Source organism: Erpetoichthys calabaricus, chromosome 8, assembly GCF_900747795.2.
Source record: "Erpetoichthys calabaricus chromosome 8, fErpCal1.3, whole genome shotgun sequence".
NCBI classification, from domain to species: domain Eukaryota; kingdom Metazoa; phylum Chordata; class Cladistia; order Polypteriformes; family Polypteridae; genus Erpetoichthys; species Erpetoichthys calabaricus.
The window spans coordinates 12,021,510-12,046,331 of record NC_041401.2 but is presented as its reverse complement, the minus strand read 5'-3'; the positions used below and the strand labels follow the sequence as shown (position 1 = coordinate 12,046,331).

Genomic DNA, 24,822 nt, shown 5'->3' with positions numbered 1-24,822 from the left:
GTAAGGTCTATTACACTGTCTTCTGGTAGGTCACATGATACGGTCAGTCATGCTGATGACATCATGGAAGTGACATAAAAAGGGTGCCGCTCATGCTACAAATTATCCCTATGGATAAAAACAACCTCGAAATTCCCAACTATTAGCTCATTTTTTTAAGCAGGCCTTAACAATAGGCCCTAATTTTAAATTTGCTTTGCTTTTGACTCTGTTGTATCATCTTCTAGCCCTGGTTATATTCTCACAGTTCTGATCTTTGGTTTTCCAGAGCACACTTTGTTCTTGATATCATCTCCTGGTGTCATTTCGTTGCTCACAATAATCTTTGGGCAGGAGCCAAAACTGGTCAAGACATTAATATTTTAAGAGTATACCTTATTCATTGTGGTTACTTGTTTCTAAACCCGTTTCATTTTAAATGTGACAGCAGGCATCAGTTACAATGGCAATATGTTAGATGTGTGCCTGATTACTCCTGCATCAAACTGCTGCAATTAATAACAGACATGGAAAAAATTACAGAACATAATCTCCCCAAAGTCAGCTCAAGACCAGGAATCTGTTCCTGTGATATAATACAGTAATGTTTTCTGAATTTCTTAGAAATGCACAAAAAGCTAATTCTTAGGATTTTTAGATTGACAAAAAGTGTAAATAATTCATCTATTTGTTAGAAATCCTGCTTAATCCAGTTCGATGTCATGGGGGCTGGAGTTTTATTCTAGGGCAAGGCAGGAACCAAAACCTTGATCGGGCGCCAGCCTATTGCAGAGTATAATTATTCTGCTTGCACCAATTTTGACTCAATAATAATATTATTATTATTACTACAGTATAAATAATGTGATCTCTTATGTTCTTTCTGTTAATATAGAAAAAAGCAAATTGAACATAGAAAAGTATTGTACATTATAATTCAAAAAACAGAATGCCTATTGCAGAGTATAATTATTCTGCTGGCACCAATTTTGAGTCAATAATATTATTACTATTACACAGTATAAACAATGTGATCTCTTATGTGCTTTACATTAATATAGAAAAAAACTAATTGAACACACAAGTATTGTACATTAAAATTCAAAAAATAGAATAAATAACTTATAATTTCTAAAAGCACCCTGAAAGAATTCTTAAATCTCTATTTAAAAACAGCCAACGATGGTGAGGCTCTACAGACTGTAGCAGTTTGTTCACCCAATTATTCTGTTTGCACCAATTTTGAGTCAATAATAATAATATTATTACTATTACACAGTATAAACAATGTAATCTTATGTGCTTTACATTAATATAGAAAAAAACTAATTGAACACACAAATGTATTGTACATTAGAATTCAAAAAATAGAATAACCATTATAATCTCTAAAAGCACTCTGAAAGAACAATGTAATCTCTTGTGTGCTTTACATTAATATAGAAAAAAACTAATTGAACACACAAATGTATTGCACATTAGAATTCAAAAAATAGAATAACCATTATAATCTCTAAAAGCACTCTGAAAGAATTCTTAAATCTCTTTAAAAACAGCCAACGATGGCGAGGCTCTACAGCCTGCAGCAGTTTGTTCCCTTCGGTGTAGGCCAATGCATCAAAAGGCTCGATCACTCATTGTAGACCTCTCTATCTGGTTCAACCAGAGATGCAGAGGGTTACAAGAAGTAGGATCTGCTCCTTAACATGCCATCATTATAAAGAGGCCAATGCATCAAAAGGCTCGATCACCCATTGTAGACCTCTGTATCTGTGGGACAACCAGAGATGCAGAGCGTTACAAGAAGTAGGATCTGCTCCTTAACATGTCATCATTATAAAGAAAGTGCAGGGTTTATATGAAAATACTTTCTATGAAGTACATGTACACAGCTATTTTGGAGGTGCTAAAAATTCTGGATGGTCTAATGAATGTGATACACTTCCCAAATTGGAGTACCCTAAGAAATTAGAATATCCTGAGAGAAGAAAAAAACCCCACGGACTAGGTGCAAACTCCAGGCCAGGAGCAGCACTACCAAACCATGCTGCCCAACAATGAGTTGGCAAAGTGTTAAACCAAGCTAATGAAATCTGATGAAGAAATGTCAAATAGACACCACAGGTGTTAAACCAAGCTAATGAAATCTGATGAAGAAATGACAAATAGACACCACAGGTGTTAAACCAAGCTAATGAAATCTGATGAAGAAATGACAAATAGCCACCACAATGGGATATCTGAACTGAATGTGGATACCACTAATAATAAAACAATGTTAAAACTTGCCATTACTCCAGTAGTCACAGGTTACAGTTGAGAAGTGGTATGAAATACCAGATATAGAAGGAAATGTTGCCAGTGACTAAAGCACCACACTGCAATCTATATAGTCATACATTTAGTACCAGCCACTGCATTCCGGTGTTTCCTTGGGAAGGTTACTCCACATGCAAGTTCTGCAGTTTTGGGAGTATGCAAAAACCTTTTATCATAGTGCACAACCTTTTTATCACAGTGCTGAGTTAAGCACCATCCAAATGTTGTGTGGACTGGAGAAGCTCAATACCTCTTAGACCTTCACTTATTTTTTCACATATTCAATCAAGTCATCTGTTCACTCGCTTTTCGTTGTTTTAATCTTTGGCCATTGTCTTTAAGGCAATAAACACTTAAGGAGTTGTTCTTGATCCTCTTCATCTTATCCCACGTCTATGTGGAATCAATGTGCTTGATCAACCATTTCCATACAACTTAGTCTTGCACCTCCTACCTGGTCAGACCTTTTTCCCTTCAGATCTTTACTTTATCCATCTACCTCTGCTTTGGCCTCCTTCGCTTTCTCTTCCCCTGTACTTTCATTCCCACTACAGTGATCCCTCGCTATATCGCGCTTCGCCTTTCGTGGCTTCACTCCATCGCGGATTTTATATGTAAGCATATTTAAATATATATCGCGGATTTTTTGCTGGTTCGCGGATTTCTGCGGACAATGGGTCTTTTAATTTCTGGTACATGCTTCCTCAGTTGGTTTGCCCAGTTGATTTCATACAAGGGGACGCTATTGGCAGATGGCTGAGAAGCTACCCAACTTACTTTTCTCTGTCTCTCTTGCGCTGACTTTCTCTGATCCTGACGTAGGGGGATTGAGCAGGGGGGCTGTTCGCACACCTAGACGATACGGACGCTCGTCTAAAAATGCTGAAAGATTATCTTCACGTTGCTATCTTTTGTGCAGCTGCTTCCTGAAACGACATGCTGCACGGTGCTTCGCATACTTAAAAGCTCGAAGGGCACGTATTGATTTTTGACTGAAAAACAAACTCTGTCTCTCTCTATCTCTCTCTCTCTCTCTCCCTGCTCCTGACGGAGGGAGTGTGAGCTGCCGCCTTCAACAGCTTTGTGCCGCGGTGCTTCACATACTTAAAAGCCAAACAGCCCTATTGATTTGTTTGCTAGAGATGGTTTTCTCTATCTATGTGACATTCTGTGCTCCTGACACGCACTCCTTTGAAGAGGAAGATATGTTTGCATTCTTTTAATTGTGAGATGGAACTGTCATCTCTGTCTTGTCATGGAGCACAGTTTAAACTTTTGAAAAAGAGACAAATGTTTGTTTGCAGTGTTTGAATAACGTTCCTGTCTCTCTACAACCTCCTGTGTTTCTGCGCAAATCTGTGACCCAAGCATGACAATATAAAAATAATAATAATAATTCTTTGCATTTATATAGCGCTTTTCTCACTACTCAAAGCGCTCAGCAATTGCAGGTTAAGGACCTTGCTGAAGGGCCCAACAGAGCAGAGTCCCTATTGGCATTTACGGGATTCGAACCGGCAACCTTCCGATTGCCAATGCAGATCCCTAGCCTCAGAGCCACCACTCCGCCATAAACATATGGTTTCTACTTCGCGGATTTTCTTATTTCGCGGGTGGCTCTGGAACGCAACCCCCGTGATGGAGGAGGGATTACTGTACTCTTTTGCCCACATATTCATTCTCACCTCAGCACACGTCCATACCACTTCCACATGCTTTCCTTAAACATCTCTCCTACTTCTGTTATACCTCTGATGGTCTCATTTTCTATTCTGTCCTCTTTTGTAACTCCACACATTCATCTCAACATTCTCATTTCTGCCACATCCAACTTTTCCTGTGCTGCCTTTACTGGCCGTGTCTCGGCTCCATACATCATTGCTGGTCTTAACACCATCTTTAAAACCTTAACCTTTAACCTTCTCCTTAATTCTTTGACCACACAATACTCTGGATAACCTTCTTCCAGATGATCCCTCTGTATCTTAATTTTCCATCTTTGGGGAGCTACCACTGATCCTAGATACTTACATTTCTCCACTCTTTTCAGTAGTTCTCCCTGCAGACTAACTTCCAAATCCTGATCAGCATTAAACCTCAGATATTCTGTCTTCTTCCTATTTATCTTCAACCCTTTATCTTCCAAAGCCCTTCTCCATTCTTCCAACTTTCTTCCTGTTTTCTGGTGTTACACAACATAATGCCTTGAGCTTTATCCCATGAGTCAACACATCCATAATCAGATCAAAGGACTTAAAAAAGATCCCTGGTGCAGACGTCCTCTAACTGGTACCTGTCTGTTACCCCAACACTGCTATCAACCCAAGTCCTCACTCCCTTATACAGTCCTGGACAGTCCTCACATACTTTGCTGAAACTCCTTTCTGTTTCCTGCACCTCTAGAGCTCTTGATGTGGTGTACTTTCTCCAAATCAATAAACACCATATGCAATATTTTCTGTTTTTCTTGATGCTCCTTTATGAGATGTCTCAATTCAAAGAGTACATCAGTTGTTCCCTCTCTCTGGCATAAAACCAAACTACTCTTCCTGGTGGCCTCTTCACTAAGTTCTATCTTGATAATTTTCATTAAGTGTGACATCAGCTTTATTTATCCCTGTATAGTTTCAACAGTCCTGAATATCTCCCTTCTCCTCATTCTCCATATAAATGGTTATGATCACCTTCTTTCTCCACTCCATCAGTATTCTCTCCTGATTCTAGATCTTTTGCATTAAATCCCACAATGCATCTACTCCCTCTTCTCCTAAACTCTTCTGCTGGGATATCTTCCAGTCCTGTTGTCTTTCCATTTTTCATTCATTTAGTCATTCCTTTACTTCCCACTCTACTTATTCTTGGCACTAGCCTTTCATCTGGGACTCCATCCCTAATTAAGGATTACAAATCTTAAAAAAGCAAGTAAGAGTAAGTTAAAAGAAAGCTGGTCAACTGCTCAGCAGTAATGGTTCTTAATTAAGAAACTAGCAAGAATGAAAATCTACAGAAATTGTGGTCCTCCAGGATTTAAATTGACACCTCTGCCCTAAAAGAAAGTTGTGAATTGACTCTGGTCACAATTTTAGTGTTTTGTGTTCAAACTGTACCATCCATAACATAAATACCCGGCATCATACTCTTTTAATTTTTTTTATGAAAGATGGACCACAAAATTATATTTTTTATGAACGGATAATAGCCGATGTGTTTACAGTATCTTCAGCAAGTATGAGGAAACAACTGCCGAAAAGGAGTTTGTGACAGCTTGTGTCACTATGCATCTGTAAAAGGAAAATAGGCAAAGGTTATTCCATTGATAAAATCTAGAAAAGGTTACGGACACAAAGTTTCGACTGTATTGCCTTTGTCAGGTGTGTAACTGAAAAGGGAAAAACAGACAAGATACTGTAGGTAAGAGCAGAATAGAGAAGAAGACTGAGGAAGATGAAAGAGGTGAAAGACCAGAGTGGGTGTGAAAGGCAGTCACTACAGAAGATAAAATAAAGATTGAGGTTAGCCATTTCAAGTGTGGATTTCAGGTTGAACAATTGAATTGAGATGGTTCTATTTTTCTTTTACTGTAAAAGATCTTAGAAATTCTGTGAACCGGGTTTTTGAAGTGCTGTATAAGAAAATAGGGTTCAGTGGGGCAAATATTCTACAATAGCCTTAGTCATGTTCTTTATGTTAACAACTTGTAACATTTTCTCTGGAATGAACAGCCATTTGTTTGATTCACCTATGCAGAGGACTCGGACTGGCAGAACACCCATTAAGCAATGTTACATTTTACAGAAAACCATTTATAATGTTGGTTCAGTACTGAAAAGTGACAACTGTGCAAGTACAAATGAGAGAACCTTGTAAACGGAGTGCTGGCTCTGAGGCTAGAGATCTGCACAGGCAATCAGAAGTTTGCCAGTTCGAGTCCCGTAAATGCCAAAAAGGGACTCTGATCTGTTTGGGCCCTTGAGCAAGGCCCTTAACCTGCAATTGCTTGAGCGCTTTGAGTAGTTAAAAAATGTGCTGTATAAATGCAAAGAATTATTATTAAGCACTAGTCCAGTGATGCCTTTGTTCAAACTGTTACATGTGGGCTAATCTAGAAGGTAGATCGTAAACAGATAAAAACAATATTGATTTCACAAGTGTAACAGCAATATCTAATACTGAAAATGAAAAACAATGTATTGAATGGCAAAGAGGGCTGTCTATGTTGGGATGTCAGGCTTTAGTCGTTTACAGGTATAGGGCAATGTGCTGGCTCTTGCTAAGTATATATACCACAGGGCATATCTAAAATGGTAACAATTTAAAGTAACCTTCAGCTGAAAAAGTTTTGTTTTAATGTTGTAAAAGTGTACAGATTTGCAATTTAGTAGTAGGAAGAAAACCTGAAGTTCATACAGTATAGTTGGTTACAGTCTTGTATTTAGAATTTTTAGAACCTTTTTTTAATGTTTTTTACTAATGGACATTTTGAGATAAGTAGTTCAATTCTCACAACCATTGTGCTGTAAAAAATGTATTTGATGGAGCTATAATATGTTTGCAACTTACCCCAATTTTTGTCTTGCTATGCTCAAATGGCCAGATGTGCACGATGTGTGACGTAAGCTATGCAAACCATAGAAAGGTTGGTACTTTCATTTTCTAGTCATCCGAGATTGTGGATAAAAAGTAATTCTTTGCGAATGTGTTTTGCCTTTTCAGTTACTTGCAAATCTTTGCTACATATTCAATTTTGATTTTTTTTTTTTAATTGATTAGGTTAGATAAATTTTATTAATCCCATGGGGAAATTTGGAATTCTGTTTAGAACTTTTGTAAACTATTTTTAACTTTTTAGAATTTGTGTTTAGAATTTGACAATAGATAAACCTCTTGTTTGGTGAACAAACTTTGGTACGCATTTTGACACTTCTTTAATCTTCCTCTCCAATCTGAATATCTCTATCTCTCTCACACTCGCCAACCCCCCCTGGCTTGCGCTACATGCCAGCCACTTTACGTCTCTGCCACTCACTTATATGGATTTCACATTCAACCTGATGGCACCACAAATTAGATGATCTACAAATCTCCGACTTAAAGTTTAAATTCGAACAATACAGTATATTCGATCTTTTTTCAATGTTTCATTATTTCACCGAGTAAACATTTCCATTTGTTTGTGCTAATGCGAACTTTACTATCATTTTTTTTAGACTTTCGAATTTTAGTACTTTAATTATCTCTAACTTTGCTCTGCATATGTATCGCACCAATGTTTTTGAATTCTTTATGATGTTCTACTTTGTCATCTACTCTTTTGTCTTTTATTTCCGGCCACAGGCGTGGTTAAATCTCTTGGCACAAAGTCTCATCTTGCGGGACATAAAAGTGTCTCTCTGAAAAAGTCGTGCCTCGTCCCAGGCTAAAAAGTCTCATCTCGTCCCAGGATTTTTTTTATTATATACATTATATATTTTGGCAGACAGCCGGGGCCCATGCCTGGCCGGGATGCCCCTGCAGCATATGTTCCAGGGGAGCGACACGGCCCTGCCGGGTGCCACGAGCAGCTCATCAAAGGTTTGGGTTGCCATCTTGGTACCCTTTCTAATGGATGGTAATATTTCCCCAAAGGAAATACAGAACACATTAAATTTATACTAAACTTTCAGTTTCATACAATGGAATGTCTTCTATGAAAGAGGAGGCCTCATGAAGATCTGTCCATCTTGACAAGTTCTCCTAAAATGAATGCCTGTTTCTGGACATGTAGCTCTTATTATATAGAGCAGAACTTACGATGTTGTGACAGAACTGACCTCAAGGTACAGTGAGATTTTCTTCCTCCATTCAAAAGGGAAACAGGGAAAGTCAGTTGATATGTCAACCCCTTATCTGTCCCCATTATTAGTGCCATTTTAGAGGCATTGAGACAATCCCCAGGATTGCTTTTTGGAGTAATATGTTAAATATTTTAAAGGGAGAAAATGAATCACATATCTTAAAATAGTCTTTTATTCCTGAGCTTTCGACATCTACTAGGTGTCATCTTCTGAGGAAAATGATTAGACATGCATGAATCAAAGGCAGTGTATAGCAAATGGGGGAGGAGGGGGGTGGTAGGTGGGTGTAAGAGGGGGTGGATTAGTAATGTGGGGTTCGGAAGGCGTTGGTCTTAGTCTTTATTAATTTTGATTTTTTCTTTTTAAGCCTGCATATGGTGGGTTCATGTCCAAGTGTCAGTTAATGGTGTTTTCATTTGAGATATATATATATAATGTGTGTGTGTGTGTTGTATATGCATATATGTGTAATGGACACACCCAGACATAGCAAGACAAGTATGTCTGTTTATGAAAAAAAATCCTTATTGGTCCTTGTGGGCTTCTTCAGTGTAAGAGGGGGTGTTTTAGTAATGTGGGGTTCGGAAGGCGTTGATCTTAGTCTTTATTAATTTTGATTTTTTCTTTTTAAGCCTGCATATGGTGGGTTCATGTCCAAGTGTCAGTTAATGGTGTTTTCATTTGAGATATATATATAATGTGTGTGTGTGTTGTATATACATATATGTGTAATGGACACACCCAGACATAGCAAGACAAGTATGTCTCTTGTTTATGAAAAAAAATCCTTATTGGTCCTTGTGGGCTTCTTCATTAAATATACAACAAATTGCAGTGTCACCTGCAAAAGAGAAAGGATGACATTAGGATGCCAGCCTTGGAGGCAGAATTTCAAAGGAAAACTAAATCTGAAACTGGCAAATAAAAGGAAATTGTTAAAATGAGCAACAGAACACACATGTTAACTCTTTGAGAGCTGAATATTTTTTCCAAAAAACATAGTTTTCTGAAAAACAGTGGCGTCACACAGACATCAACATACAACGTGGCTGTGGCTGCCAGTTTGCCAAGAATGTGCGGCAGGCTTGCGGCCAGGCTGTCAACGCGTGGCTGGGGCAGCAGCAGTGGTCACTGTCGCAGTGCATTGCAATCTGGGTTTCTACCCCTTGTCACTTATGGGTTTCTACCCCTTGTCACTGTTAAGTGGCAGTCCTCCCAGGCGAACAGTGTCATAGGTGTGTCAGCTACTTGAACCTGTTCAGCACCACGAATAGCTGGGGACCAGTCAGCTGAAGCAGGAACCTCACAATTGTTTTCGATCGCTTATATCAAAATCAGTCTGACAAGTCATAGTCCAGTTCAGAGAGAACAGGCAAAACGTCGTCCTCATAGTGTTCTACTTTACACATCCACTTGGATCTCTCGCCAGGTGTCAGGGCCATTTTTGCCATCGTTTGTGCCTTTCTACTCGTGGGAGTACAAAACCAACAAAGCTAACTTATTTCTAGCAACAAGACACCAACCAGAACATAACGGTTGGTTTTGTCACAGTTGACAGTTGATTACTATCATCAACTCCTCCTTTTGACAAAAGTCGACATCAGCCCTGAAAGAGTTAAGACAGAAGATGACTGGAAAAGCATATTGTGTACAGCATCTCAGAGTCGTCTTTTCTCTGCTGTAGATGGGTTAGGCATATATTTTAGGAAAAATCCAACTTAGGAGCTGTAATTTTCTCATCTCATGTTAATGCTGTTGTGCATCTGGTCCTTCCTCTTCCTTTTCTATCCTAGTTGGATAAAGTTTGTCCTCTTCTCTCAAGACAGTCATGGACACCTTTGATTCAGATCTTCAGTTTCTTGACAATCTGTTGCATGGAATAACCTTCAATGGCTGCTGAAACTGGGCTTTGTGATCATATTTAAAAATAAAAAAACAAAATATGCAAAATTATTTCAAGCAGTAATGGCCATTAACAACACTAGTAATGTCCTGACTGTATTTTTAAATTAATTTAATGGTATCTTGATGAAAAAGGTATCAATCTCAATCACAAACCTGAACATTCCTGGGTGCGTCTAAACTTTTGACTGGTAGTGTAAATATCATAGCCTGTATAGGGGGGCCCTAACATTATTCTCATGGTACATTGAGGGACCATGGTGGAAATAAGGTTGAGAACCTCTGACTACTAGGGTTTATTCACAATCTTGTAACTGCCTTACATCACACTAGCATTTTATTTTGCCATGCCAGTTCGTTTTGCAATGTGGTTATTCTTTAGTACGACAATCTAATTTGTTAGATTAATATATGGATGCAGCACTATTACAGTCAAGTAATTCCTGCTAGACAGTAGGACTTCAGGGACTTTCAAAGCTCGACGTGATGGTTTTTTTAGAAGAATTAAGTGGATAGGACTGGCGAGTTTTGTGGGGCTGGATGGCCTGTTCTCGTCTAGATTGTTTAATGTGCAAACCTTTAAATATGTATACCTTTCTGTAATCTTCTGACATCTTTTGATGTGCCAAGTGGCAAAACTCATATTTTAAGTTTTAAGCAAAAAATGACAAAACCATGGTGCATATACCTGTATCCATGAGAGCCAATATAACTGCTGACTTTTAGTTTTTTATTGTATTCCTAAAAATGACTCCTGAATGCTTTGAAATCACTTTAGTGTTTATTTTTATTCTGGAGCTTCAACTCGTCTTGACGTATCATCTTATATAATATGCTACCGTGGCTGTCCAGGATTTTAAATCACCTGTAGCTCACAAACTGTTGGAACTATGCACCTGAAATTTGGTACACATATACTACGTGACGTCTACTGTCCGCTTTCAGGGTGATGATTGACCTCCCAAGGTTATTCCTCTTTTTATTTTTATTTAATTGTAGAATCAACTCTCGGCAGCGGCCAGCAGGGCGGCCGTGTGGCGCATGTGTATGAGCACCGTTCTCATCCCTACCACCTTCACTGTCACTTGCCCTACCTCTTCATATCTTAAATCATTCTTGAGGCAGATTGAAGACTTAAGTGCCAGCTTAAGTGAAAAATGAAGGAAAACGTACTAAGTAATTGCAACACAAACACTGACTTGATCAGTTTTAACACAAAAAAAGATGCAGATGAAAGAAGAGAAGAAGCAGGAAACCAGGTTGGAGAAAAGAAGAGCTGCTCAGGAAGCAGCAAGCGCATTAATCTCTGAGCAAACAAATGCCAAACGTACAGAGAAAGAGGATGAAAACTAGGAATACTCAAGTATATTCACTGCACGTTATCGTGCAATGCGCCATTACTGGTAGTCAAGACGTCAAGCTTTTTGGGGTTCTCTATTTTTTGCTCTCTAGACCTGTAAAACCGTCATTTTTTAGGCCATTATTTGGAACATATTTTACGTAAGACATTGCACCCTTGTGTTAAAGGACGTCTTCAGCAAAAATGACCAGGAGGACTTGAAGTTGTGCATGCCACATCAATCGAACCTCTACCTCATTTGTTTGCATCTGTGAAACCCCCCAAAACATTTTTTCTTTCCCCACGTAGCTTCTCCTCGAAGCAAATGCAGATGGAAACTCTGCCATTTTTGAAATGCGGTCCTCTACTGGGGTAGGTGAGGTCAAAATTTTGCAAAAGTGGTGATTGGTAATATAATATTGGCATGTGGAGTGTTATGCCATTTCAAGGAATATTGGCATGTGGAGTGCTATGCCATTTCAAGGTTGCGGATAACAATAATAATACATTTCATTTATATAGCTCTATTCAAGGTACTCAAAGCATTTTACACAGTGAGTGGGGAACCACTTCAATCATCACTAATGTGCAGCACCCACCTGGATGATGGGACAGCAGTCATTTTTGCACCAGCACACTCATCACACATTAGTAATTAGGAGGTGAAGGAGCGAGAGAGATGGGATGATTAGGGGGCTAGAATAACAAGGACATAGTGGACAATTTAGCCATGACATTAGGATACATCCAACTCTTTATGAAGGATGCCCAGGGATCTTTAATGACCAAAGTGTGTCAGGACCTCAGTTTTACGTCTCATTTGAAGGATGATGCCATTTTTACAGCACAGTGTCCCTGTCACTGCACGGGGTCTTTGGGATCACATTCGGACCACAGGGTAAGCTCCCCCTGCTGGCTTTATCAACACCAATATGATCATATTTTTGATAACATATATTTTTGATAACGGGTAGTCCTTGTCCTCTTAAGAGCCACTTCCAGAAAGTTAAAAATGACAACTTTCAAACCTAAGCACGTGGGTCATCATTTTAGATTATTACATGCAAGGTCAGTGATTACAAATGTTATTTTTCAAGGATCTAGCACTATCATAGAGTGAGAAATGACAGATTTCTATTACAATCGAGAATATTTAGATTTTAAAAGGTGTTTTAAATGAAACACCTTTTAATATTAAATCTTTTTTTGGCTGCTCCCGTTAGGGGTTGCCACAGCGGATCATATTTTCCATATCTTCCTGTCCTCTCCATCTTGCTCTGTTAACACCCATCACCTGCATGTCTTCTCTCACCACATCCATAAACCTTCTCTTAGGCCTTCCTCTTTTCCTCTTGCCTGGCAGCTCTATATTTAACATCCTGTTCCCAATATACTCAGCATCTCTCCACTGCACATGTCCAAACCAACACCATTTCGCCCCTCTAAATATACTCAGCATCTCTCCACTGCACATGTCCAAACCAACACCATTTCGCCCCTCTAACTTTGTCTCCAAACCGTCCAACCTGAGCTGACCCTCTAATGTCCCCATTTCTAATCCTGTCCATCCTCGTCGCACCCAATGCAAATCTTGGCATCTGTAACTCTGCCACCTGCTTTCTGGTCAGTGCCACCATCTCCAGCCCATATGACATAGCTGGTCTCACTACCGTCCTGTAGAACCTTCCCTTACTCTTGCTGATAACCATCTGTCACAAATCACTCCTTACACTCTTATCCACTCCTTCCACCCTGCCTGCACTCTTTTTCACTTCTCTTCCACAATCCCCATTACTCTGTACTGTTGATGCCAATTATTTAAACTCATCCAGCTTTGCCGACTCTACTCCCTGCATCCTCACCAATCCACTGACCTCCCTCTCATTCACACACATGTGATAGATAGACAGATAGATAGATAGATAGATACTTTATTAATCCCAAGGGGAAATTCACAAGATAGATAGATAGATAGATAGATAGATAGATAGATAGATAGATAGATAGATAGATAGATAGATAGATACTTTATTAATCCCAAGGGGAAATTCACATACTCCAGCAGCACCTTACTGATACAAAAAACAATGTTAAATTAAAGATTGATAATAATGCAGGTAAAAACAGACAATAACATTATTGCAGGTAAAAACAGACAATAACTTTATATAATGTTAAATTAAAGATTGATAATAATGCAGGTAAAAACAGACAATAACATTATTGCAGGTAAAAACAGACAATAACTTTATATAATGTTAACGTTTACCCCCCCGGGTGGAATTGAAGAGTCGCATAGTTTGGGGGAGGAACGATCTACTCAGTACTCCAGCAGTACCTTACTGATACAAAAAACAATGTTAAATTAAAGATTGATAATAATGCAGGTAAAAACAGACAATAACATTATTGCAGGTAAAAACAGACAATAACTTTATATAATGTTAAATTAAAGATTGATAATAATGCAGGTAAAAACAGACAATAACATTATTGCAGGTAAAAACAGACAATAACTTTATATAATGTTAACGTTTACCCCCCGGGTGGAATTGAAGAGTCGCATAGTTTGGGGGAGGAACGATCTACTCAGTACTCCAGCAGTACCTTACTGATACAAAAAACAATGTTAAATTAAAGATTGATAATAATGCAGGTAAAAATGGACAATAACTTTATATAATGTTAACGTTTACCCCCCGGGTGGAATTGAAGAGTCGCATAGTTTGGGGGAGGAACGATCTCCTCAGTCTGTCAGTGGAGCAGGACAGTGACAGCAGTCTGTCGCTGAAGCTGCTCTTCTGTCTGGAGATGACACTGTTTAGTGGATGCAGTGGATTCTCCATAATTGATAGGAGCCTGCTGAGTGCCCGTCGCTCTGCCACAGATGTCAAACTGTCTAGGTCCATGCCAACAATAGAGCCTGCCTTCCTCACCAGTTTGTACAGGCGTGAGGCGTCTTTCTTCTTAATGCTGCCTCCCCAGCACACTACCGCGTAGAAGTATTCTGTCTTGTTCCTACTGACCTTCATTCCTCTTCTCTCTAGAGCATATCTCCACCTCACCGGGGTCTCCTCAAACTACTCCCTACTCTTCGCTACAGATCACAATGTCATAAGCAAACATAGTCCATGGGTACTCCTTGTCTGTCAGCCTGTCTGTCACCATTGCAAATAAGAATGGGCCCAGAGCTGATCCCTGATGTACTCCCACCTACATCACTCCCACTGCAGACCTCACCACGGTCACACTTTCCGTGTACATATCCTGTACTTCTCTGCCACTCCTGACTTCCTCATACAATACCACAGCTCTTCTCTCCCTGTCGTATGCTTTCTCCAGGTCCACAAAGACACAATGCAACTCCTTCTGTATACTTCTCCATCAACACCCTTGGAGCAAGTGTTACATCTATTCTTGTGTAATGTGTATTTCTACATCATGAGTTAACATATTTCTTATGAACAACCTGAATTAGAGTGCTTTATGTCAATTCATACCTTTTTACCTTTATTGCTATGGTTTAACGATGGTGCTGTTAAATTTGAATACCATTAAATATAACTTGAAATCTCATTACTGATGTTTCTTAAGAAAATGGTACACATCTTACAAATTCTGCCAGGAGTTTGCAAACTTGAGAGTACAACTTGTTTTAGAAAGCAAATGGATATGGTGCTATAAGCAGGCAAACCTGTAATTATTACACCTTTTCACAGGTTTCTGTCCTTTTTTCTATGTGTCAAGTAACAAAAGTCATATCTTGTTTTCTTAAAAAAATCGTACACATCTTCCGAATTCTGCCAGGAGTATCAAATTTGAGAGCAGAACTTGTTACTGTACTTTGTATGAATGCAAATGGATATAGTGGTATAAGCAGGCAAGCCTGTAATTGTTATTCCTTTTCACAGGTTTCTGTCCTCTTTTCTATGTGTCAAGTAACAAAAGTCGTATCTTGTTTTTTAATTATAAAATGTGACAAACCGTAGTACATATTGTCTGCATCCGCGAAACCCCCCAAAAAACTTCTTGTATTCTTTCTTTCCCCATGTAGCTTCTCCTCGAAGCAAATGCAGGTGGAAGCTCTGCCATTTTTGGAACGCGGTCCTCTCCGTCGCGCGCCTGTACAGCAGCGAGCACCACGTGGTTTGGAGTCACGTGGGGAGCTTCGTTTCCTCCTTCCGCTTAGAAGTGACGAGAAGCGAGAGCAACTCGGCAAAATGGAGGTAAAGTAATTTCTTTTAATTAATGAAAAAAATGATTGCAAAATAAAGTTGGAGGAAAACAAAATATTAAATGTGTTCTAAGTAAAGCTGTAGTGGTTTTTAATTTTAAGTGGTTTTCACCTGGAGTGAAGTGGTTTGAAAGGGTTTAGCGCAGTTTGTTCGTCTACTTTACGGTTGTTGTCAAGCGTGGTGTTTTACATGCAAGCCGAATGGTTTCTTTTTTTATGTTAAAAATGACTCCGGTTATTTTGTCATGTGTAAGGCGTTGGTAAACGAGATGCTGTAGGGTTGAGGGAACGTGAAAAATGTACAGGTGCAACTGAGGTGCTATTGTGTTGAAAACGTGCTAAATGAGCAATCTCGGCGCACTTCGATTTGTGTTTTTTTATTTTGTAAAATAACGTATTGAACGATTGAGATAATTATTAGTGTGATGTAAACTTTTTTGCTGAACAGAACCGCGAAATGTCGTGTGGTGGCCGTGTAGCCGGGCTCGACAATATGGAGCCTCGGCGTTTTAAAATGGCGATCGCTGTGGAATGCGCGTGCATACATTCGGGTCGGCGACGGTTCTTTCGTTCGGATGATTCTATTGTTCGCCATTGCCTGATAATATAAAGGGAGATAGTGCACGGCCTCGTGCGCAAAATGTACACGTTTTTATTTTATTGATTTAATCCAAGTAAAGATGTACCGTTTTAATTTCCGCTCGGTTGCTGTGGTGCTCGCGCGCTATTTGCCTATTGTTAACACCACGGCCCTTAGTTACGGGGAAGACTGCCGTGACTTAGTTTATTCCGATTTTAATTGCATTTTGTTTTGTAAGCGAACAATCAATTGGATTGTTGAATTTTAAAATTGTCATTTGTTGTTTTTTGGCCTCTATAGAATCATTTTTCAAAGTGCTGTCTCAGAACGGGTTAGTTAACACAAAGAGGTGGGATAATCAAATTGTTACTAGAGAAGCCGTGCAACTTTTAAACTCTGTTCGGGCGGCAGGAGGGAGGGGTAAAGTAATTAATTATTGAGGACCTCTTAATTATATTCTCGTCCGAATCGCTCATGTCTAGTAACTTTTTACCCACTGCGCGTTTACATCTCAGTAAAGATTACAGAGCGCCTCTTATGAAAAGTCTGTTAAAATGGTCACAGGTAGTAATAGTACTTTGTTAAACTTTGTTAATAGACATGTCCATAAAATTAATATTCACAGAGGTCCCCCGGTAATGGTTAGTTTGCCCCGCCTCCTGTTGTAAAACTAATCCCGTCGGAAAATGGCTAAAGGACGATTTTTTGGTTTAGCGATTTGAAGAAAAAAATGTACTCGGATTATGTTTTGAGAAATCTTACTACATGATTTGTCTCATTTCTATACACCCTGGTGTCAAACTCGGAAAGAGGCTGCAGGATTTCGTTCCGGTCACTTTCTTAACGGTTACTGATACAAATGTAGAATTGTTATGTTGCCTTGATTTTTAAACTACTTGTATTTCATTGTTTTAAACCTTTTGTTAGCTAATTGCACAAATTACGATATGGAAGCTTTCGATGCAGCTCAGACCCTAATGGCTACTACGGTACATCACCCTACTATTGTTTTAACCCAAGCAGCCAAGGTGATCAGACTTATTGATCCCATTTACCTTAATGTATCCATTCTACGACACCTTTTAAAATATTTGAATAGAAAAAATGAGAAAGGTAGAGTAAAATAGAGCGATGGTGATACTAGAAAAAAAATCAGTTCCGGGAATGACGGTCGTGGCAGAATGAGAGCAGTAATAAAGCATTGAAATAAGTAACTGTTAAAAGGGGACTGTACTGGTTTGGTGTGAAAAATGATAGCTCTGTCTGGCTATTTGAAACCCCCGAGTTAAATGAGTATTATATGTTGGCTGTCAGTTAAAAAGGCAATAAAGGTATATAAGTTAACGGTTATAAATAAGACAATAAATATGCTGCATTAGCCCAGTAAACGAGATAGAAGGGATGCTGGTACGCATGCGTAGGTGTTTGTAGCAAACCTTACATTCAAAGACTGGCCTATGGCCCCGCCTGGGGTTCTCGCCCTTCCCCCAACCCGTAGCGTCTTTACGTGGTTCGCTGACGCAGCCACTTCCACACGTGACTAGCGTGCATAAGCTCGGCCACGACCACCCGTTCATACCTATTGTTACATTTTCTTTCGGCCATCATACGATGATGCAGGACGAGGCGATTTATGAGGAAATGGAGGTAACTATTACATTTTAAAAAGGTTCAATAGTAATATCTATTTTATGTAAGCATCTACTACTGAACACTGTGACCTCGTTGTGTAATAGTGTGGTGACGACTTAATCGTTGAATATGGCAAACGAGTCCGGAGGCCTATTTAACATTTTCGCTTTCTTTAACAAAGGGTGACGGTTTTGTAAATGGTGGTTTTCATTGATAAGGGGAAAAAACAGTAGTCATGTTGAAGGAAGGAACATTACACCAAACCTTCGTAGGCCAGATTTTTTAACGTTAACAATAAATCCTCCGTTGTAACATGTTTTTAAAAGACGTAATGCTCTGTGTTTAGATTTTATTTTTAAAGAAGTCAGGTTTTCTTTTTTGTGCCCATTCGAGGCATTGTTATTTTGCTCTCATTATGAATCAGAGATATTAATCAGTATCTCTGAACTATTTATTACAACATCGGCTGCCCTGTAGAAAAGAAACTATTCCAAAATATTTAATGAAAAGGCGACGGCTTTTAAAATATGCCTAGACATAAGCAAATTGGTTGTAGTTCAGATAGAAACAAAGGGAGATCATTTCACAGCTTTTGGAGTTAGAACAGAAGTATTAAATGTTTAAGGCCAGAGGTTAAACCATTTTTTCCCATTTCACAGCACAAAGATGCGCTAAATTCATAATTTGGTGCAGTGGCTAGCAAATTAAGTTTTTCTTTCAAAAACATACATTCAAAGTATACAGCAGCACCATGATCATTCACATGTGTTGTCTGCAGCAACCTTGTATGGGCTACAGGGATGACCATTAATAGGCGTTTAGTTGTTACAGAGGAGTGCCTATTTAATTTTACAAAAAGAAAAGCCCGAGTGTTTTTTTTCTCACTAGTTTATGCTAAATACCAGTTCTTTAATAGTTGAACATTGTAAGTATGCTTCCCATACTGTTGTTCTTAATTTTGTTGTCTGGTAAGTGTGCATTTTATTTAGTCAATGCAAAACATGGCATTAAAATACTTTTTCATTTCCAGTAAGAGGCATTGTATTTTAAGAAAGTTTTAGACAATAGTTTTTAAATTGCACAACGGATAGAATTTTGAAATTACACTGGAGCTTTCAACACACATTTTGTATCAAATGCAAGTTTTGTGTTCCCTGTACTTCTATCCAGGTAAAATGTTTAACCCCACAACTAAACAGCTAAATGATGTATGAAAGTGAATTTCATCTTGGGTGTGAAAAAAGACTAATGCAGTAGGGGGTTTTTCTTTAAATCCAGCCTGAAAAATACAAATTAGTTTATTGGTCTCGGGAAATCCCCAATTATTTCAGATTTATCGCCCAGATGCTAGGCTATGAAATGACATTCTTTATTCTTCCAGGGTCATGATATCAAAGAGCCAGAACAACTAAGAAAGCTCTTCATTGGTGGCCTGAGTTTTGAAACAACAGATGAGAGTTTGAGGGCACACTTTGAACAATGGGGGAAGTTGACAGACTGTGTGGTAAGTTTTTATTTTGAATAATTGGGATGAGATTGCTTTGCCGTGAGGCAGCCTTTTTTTACTTTCATTGTATAGTTCGGACTTATGAAAAATTAATTTATATACGTGCAGGTTTCTCATGCCAGTCTGAAATGACTGTTTAAAAATCATCTTTCACTGAAGCCTTGAAGACGATGCTATATTTTAAATGATTCAGACGAGCTGGACACGATTAGGAATAGGCAGCACATTAATTTTGTATTGCCTTGAGATTTAATTTAATGCAACAGGTTTTCCGATAATATTTAATAATGTAAACTGACTTGTGTAGAAAACTGAAGCTCTAAAATCAATGTTTTATACTTTCAATGCCACAGGTGATGAGAGACCCACAGACCAAACGCTCCAGGGGATTTGGTTTTGTGACCTATTCCTGTGTGCAAGAAGTGGATGCTGCCATGACTGCTCGTCCCCATAAAGTTGATGGTCGGGTTGTTGAACCCAAAAGAGCTGTATCTCGAGAGGTAGTTTATTGTAATACATTTTTATTTTTTTTATCCTAAATGTCCATAATGGCACTGGCTGATGGTTTTGCTTTATGTATCTGCAGGATTCATCAAAGCCTGGTGCTCATTTAACAGTAAAAAAGATATTTGTGGGTGGAATCAAAGAAGACACTGAAGAATATCATTTGCGCGAGTACTTTGAAAAATATGGAAAGATAGAAAGCATTGAGGTGATGGAAGAGCGCCAGTCTGGGAAGAAGAGAGGCTTTGGATTTGTCACATTTGATGATCATGACACTGTTGACAAAATAGTTGGTTAGTATTTTGATTTATATATGTAGTCAGAAGCTGTCCTTTGAATATTATTGTGTGGTGGTTGGCCCTGATATTGTGTGAATTTTGTTTGTGGATATTGGTATTCCATAAAGTATAACACTGATTTTAGTATTTGACTTTTGATACAGTTTTTAAATGTCTAAATTTTTTTTTTCTAAAACCTCCTCCCATTTTTTGGTTATATTTAGCCCAAAAGTATCATACTATCAACTCTCATAACTGTGAAGTCCGGAAAGCCCTTTCAAAGCAAGAAATGCAGGCTGCCTCAAGTCAGAGAAGTAAGTAATAAGTATCATTTAAATCATACCAGTAAGAAAATTTTTCAGGGGCCAAAGCTACTGGATTTCCAGAGGAAATCTTACTTGTCTACAGTAAACGTATGAAAACATCTATTGCTCATCACAGGTCGTGGTGGTGGTTCTGGTAACTTCATGGGTCGAGGAGGAAACTTTGGAAGTGGTGGGAGCAGTAACTTTGGCCGGGGTGGAAACTTTTCAGGCAGGGGTAAGCACGTGAACACTTGTACTAAAATTGTTGTTACACAGAACTATTTTATTTTACTATTCTGAATTGGGTTTAAAATGTTTTACAAAGCTGTTCTTGGTTTTTAGGTGGTTATGGTGGAGGAAGAGGTGGCTATGGAGGAGATGGTGGTGGTGGATACAATGGATTTGGCGGGGATGGTATGGATTAAGTGCAGTTGTTAAAGCCCTTTTCATGTTATGTATTAGACTAGCTTAATTTGCTCATTTACTGCTTACGTTGTGGACACATTCTAAAAGAAAAAGCAACCACTAAGAATCCAATGAAAGACTTCCACTCTTTTTTTTAATTATTATTTATTTATATATATATATATAATATATAATATACATTTATAAGTACATGTGTGTGTGTGTGATATATATAAAATTGATTTTTATTGAAATCGCACAACATTCCATAAAAATAAATTTTTACAAGAATAGGATTGAAAACAAATCAACCCCCAGCCCTGAGAGAGAGCATGGGCAGCAGAATAAAACTTAAACCTAGTAAAAATAAGTAAATAGATAAATGGAGAAGAAAAAGAAAATGTGGAGAGAATCTGCTTCCTCAGTGCTTTAAAAGCTTATTCTAGAATGTTATTGATCCTGCCAGGTTTTGAAAAATTTCTGCACAGATCCTCTAAGCGAGAATTTGTTTTCCAATTTCAAATAATATATAACATCAGTTACCCACTGACTTAAAAGAGGAGAGTTAGGATTATTCCAGTTGAGCAAGATAAGCCTGCGTGCCAATAGTGTAGTAAAGGCAATCACAGTTTTTGTCCTTCTCCACTTTAAGCCCTTCTCAGAGTACATCAAACGCCGCTGTTAATGGGGTAGGAGGGATTGTGACACCAAGGCTGTCTGAAAGGCATTTAAAAATTTTGGTCCAGAATGTTACTTTGGTGCAGATCCAAAACGTGATTCAGTGAGGCTGGAACTTGATTGCAGCGTTTGCAGGTTGGATCTTGCCCTGGAAACATTTTGGACAATTTAAAGTGAGACAGATGTACTCGATTATAAAAAATTTTTAGTTGAATAATTGTATGCTTTGCACAAATTGAGCTCAAGTGAATTCTCTGCATTGCTACCTTTCTCTTTTTCTGAGGTGTTGAATGAGAAATCCTTTTCCCACTTACCTCTTGGATCTTTGAAAGGGAGAGACTGTAAAATGGTTTTATATATTGCGGAGATGCTGTCTAAGTTCTTGAAACCGATTAATATTTTTTCCAGCATAGGGAGGTGAGGAAAATTGGGCAGGTTCTGTTTAACAAAGTTTCTAATTTGAAGATAGTGAAAGAAATGTATTGCTGGAAAGTTAAATTTAGAATGTAATTGTTCATAGGATGCAAAGACGTTGTCTGTGTACAGATCTCCAAGTGATTTAATCCCAAATGTTTTCCAGACATTAAAAACTGCATATGTTTGGTAGGGTTGAAAAGGGTGGTTCTTGTGCAGAGGTGCAGGCTTGAACCCCATCGCACATGGCAGGCTTTCCCAGAAACTTGTAATTTTTTGGATTTTGCATTCTAAAAGAAAGAAAAAGCAACTGTTAAGAATCCAATGAAAGTCTTTCACTCTTAATATTTACTGCATGTTTCTGGGTGTGTGTTTGGGGAAAAAAGTTGGGAACATTTGCCAAGTACAGAATCGGTGTGATTGTGTATAATGTGCAATATTATATACTGTCATTTTAGACAACTGACTCATTTGTTTTGTCCATGGTGTTTTCTGGTCGGAGGCTTGCTATTTGTGAAGAGATCAGAATTTGTATGAGATCAGAAACTTTACAATTTGAGACAAAGTCTACCATTTGAACTGTTTACAGTACACTAAAATATTTGCAAATCAGCAGTACATGTGGTTTCTTTTGTAACCTGTGCTTCATGCAGCGTTCCGCATCTGTACAAATGTTCAAATATATGCAGATCCAATTCTGTCATGTTTGGTATGGAGTTTAGATTTATTGCTCATTTGGCAAAATTAATAAATTGAATTTTCTTGGTAAAAAAAAAAAAAAAAGGTGAACAAGCCTTTCTGGGGAAGTCTCATTCACATAGTGATGGGGTAATTAATAGTAATAGATTAGTTTTATGTTGATGATGTACGTTTCAGATTCTTTAATTCTTTGTGAGTTTGCTCTTATGTTTGATTTCCTTAAATGACCAAGAACTAGTAGATGTAAATTTTTTGGCTTTCATTATTTATGCATGCATTATATGGAAGTGGTTGTGTTCCAGGTATAAATTTGGAGTCTATTATCCATAAAGAATATATTCACACTTCATTGTTGTAATAGTCTGATAATTGTTTACCTCTCTTAAAGGTGGAAATTACGGTGGCGGCCCAGGTTATGGTGGTGGCCGAGGTGGCTATAGTGGTGGTGGCGGCGGCGGCGGCGGCGGTGGCGGCGGCCCTGGTTATGGCAACCAAGGTGGCGGATTTGGAGGATATGACAACTATGAGGGGGGCAACTTTGGAGGCAAGTTCTCGGGTTCATTAATAAGATTAAACATACTGTAGATAGTTTTGTCTGAAAATGGTGGTTTCTCTCTAGTGCTAATTGTGGAGAACCTAGCTTGGGCGTTAAATTTTTATTGCTGGTTGCTCTTGTACTACTTTACATTCTGTTGTGCTAATGCCCCGCTTACCAACTCATCAAGGAAGGAATTTTGCAAAAATTCTACTGTAGTGTTCAATCCAATACAAATGATTCAGTGCTTCCTTGTTCCTGTAGGTTGCTTAAAATTTCTGGATGTTGTCTTAAGTGGTTTAGTCTTCAATGTTCATTATTTTGTTTTTAATTGATGGCGTAATGAAATTGTAGCTTCTAAAAATTATTGGAATCTTAAGCCTATGAAGATGTATATTAAGAATTCATGCAAGTTACCTTCATTAATTTTTTTTTTTAGGCAACTTTGGCGGTGGAGGAGGGAACTACAATGACTTCGGCAATTATGGGGGCCAGCAGTCCAATTATGGACCTATGAAAGGAAGCAACTTTGGTGGTAGAAGTTCAGGTGGGCCCTATGGTGGTAAGTTGGAATTTGATGCCTCTTGTGCACAGGGGCTTAAATGATGGTGTGTACACCGTCATCTTTGGTTTGTGTCTGTTTTTTTTAATCTCAATTTCCTTTTAATTCTTGAAGGTGGCTATGGATCCAGCAGTGGAAGCGGTGGTGGAGGTGGATATGGCACACGAAGATACTAATTTAATGTAGATATTGGTAAGTCAAAATTAATCACAGTGCTGTTTTTATTAAGCATACCTTGTTATCGTAGTATAATAATTTTCTTGTCCTATATCCATTCAACAGGCTACAGTTCTTAGCAGGAGAGGAGATGAGCAAGGAGTTGTCAGGAAAGCTGCAGGTTACTTTGAGGCAGTCGTCCAAGTGCATTAGAGGAACTGTAAAGGTCTGCCACAGAAGGAGCGAGGATCCATAGTCAGAAAAGTTAAACTGCAGCTTAAACAGGAGAACTTTCTTGTTGAGGACTGTATCCACTAGCTACAGAGTGCAAAAGTGTAGCTACTGATAAATGATATAGTGTCTCTTAGATGTACATTCCTGAGGTTTTATTTGTTGCTAGATTTTTTTTTCCCATTTTGCAAGTATAATGCCCATGTAAACTGTGGTAGTGTTATCAGGAATAAAAACAACTTTTTTTTTTTAACTGCTGTAGTTAGTTTTTTGCATTGAGTCTACATTTTTTTCCTGAGCTAAAGAATGCTAGTGGTTAGTGGTGGTGGTGGTTCTTGCTGTTTTGTTTCTGTGACATTCTAAAATCTAGTGGAAAGTTTGTTTTTTTGTTTTTGTTTGTTTTTTTATTTGACGAGCAGCAAGTTTTCACAGAAAAAGAATGATTAAACTTAAATTGTAAAGTAAGTCAGTTGAAGTGTGCTGTTACAAGAAAAATGTTCTAATAATGACATCTCCACATCAATAGAAAAATACCCTAAGGAAAAGTGCAGATGGACTTGGATTGTAAATTGTAAGGAAAATAAGAATATTGTTTCCAGCTCTTAATGTACTTCCTTAGCCATATCTTAGATTGTCAAAACACTATTATGAAGTGCACAGTAATAGTCTATTGTTTATCATTGGTCTAGAAAGAAACAAGCTTTAAGTTAATGTGATCTCTGTATATTC

General features: G+C 38.3%; 1 protein-coding gene across 5 annotated transcripts; it reads left to right on the top strand.

Annotated features, from left to right (window-relative positions):
- Nucleotides 1–15,432: 15,432 nt before the first annotated feature.
- Nucleotides 15,433–24,340, top strand: hnrnpa3 (heterogeneous nuclear ribonucleoprotein A3). Of its 5 annotated transcripts, none has more exons than XM_028806236.2 (11): nt 15,433–15,599; nt 19,201–19,323; nt 19,680–19,826; nt 19,913–20,123; nt 20,333–20,422; nt 20,550–20,648; nt 20,756–20,827; nt 22,998–23,153; nt 23,584–23,691; nt 23,821–23,898; nt 23,989–24,340. In XM_028806236.2, the coding sequence occupies exons 1-10, from the start codon at nt 15,444–15,446 to the stop codon at nt 23,880–23,882; spliced, it is 1,224 nt and encodes a 407-aa protein (XP_028662069.2). In that variant the 5' UTR covers nt 15,433–15,443; the 3' UTR covers nt 23,883–23,898; nt 23,989–24,340. The 5 variants fall into 5 exon arrangements, with proteins under 5 accessions (XP_028662069.2, XP_028662068.2, XP_051786639.1 ...); XM_028806235.2 differs by having other exon boundaries at nt 23,584–23,706; XM_028806237.2 differs by lacking the exon at nt 15,433–15,599 and adding an exon at nt 17,684–17,834 and having other exon boundaries at nt 23,584–23,706.
- The last annotated feature ends 482 nt before the right edge of the window (nt 24,341–24,822 follow it).